The 364-nt window shown below is 30.2% G+C and overlaps 1 protein-coding gene across 1 annotated transcript in view; it reads left to right on the top strand.

The window, feature by feature from the left end:
• LOC119581948 (histone deacetylase 6-like) overlaps positions 1-364 on the top strand; it is a 29,776-nt gene that overhangs the window by 28,367 nt on the left and 1,045 nt on the right. Inside the window, exon 24 of the mRNA XM_037930127.1 lies at positions 189-317. Coding sequence (XP_037786055.1) covers positions 189-317 — 129 coding nt within the window. The remainder of the gene's footprint in view (positions 1-188; positions 318-364) is intronic.

Raw genomic sequence — 364 nt, 5'->3', positions numbered from 1 at the left:
AAAGAATGATCTGTATTAAAAGTCACTGTTCAAGCATTTTAAGCATAATTTTTCTTGACTTGATATAAATGAGAAGACAAATATGGACTATACTTATGAAAGTTACCAATTTCTTCATCTTATTTTTCTTATTAAGACTATGTAGCTCACATTGCTATACTCCCTAAATATTAATTATGTAATTACAGGTTTTGTGTGGACGATTTGTAAATGAGCATATGCTGATGCATGGTGTAACAGAAGAACATTACATGGTGCTAAGTTATGCTGACTTGTCTGTTTGGTGCTATTCATGTGACTCCTATATACATCATGAGGTAATCAGTTGAGTTTTTTAAAGTAATTTCTATAGTTGTATTCAGTT

Source organism: Penaeus monodon, chromosome 15, assembly GCF_015228065.2.
Source record: "Penaeus monodon isolate SGIC_2016 chromosome 15, NSTDA_Pmon_1, whole genome shotgun sequence".
NCBI lineage: Eukaryota > Metazoa > Arthropoda > Malacostraca > Decapoda > Penaeidae > Penaeus > Penaeus monodon.
Note: the sequence above shows the minus strand (reverse complement) of the source record. Positions and strands in the feature narration are given on the sequence as shown.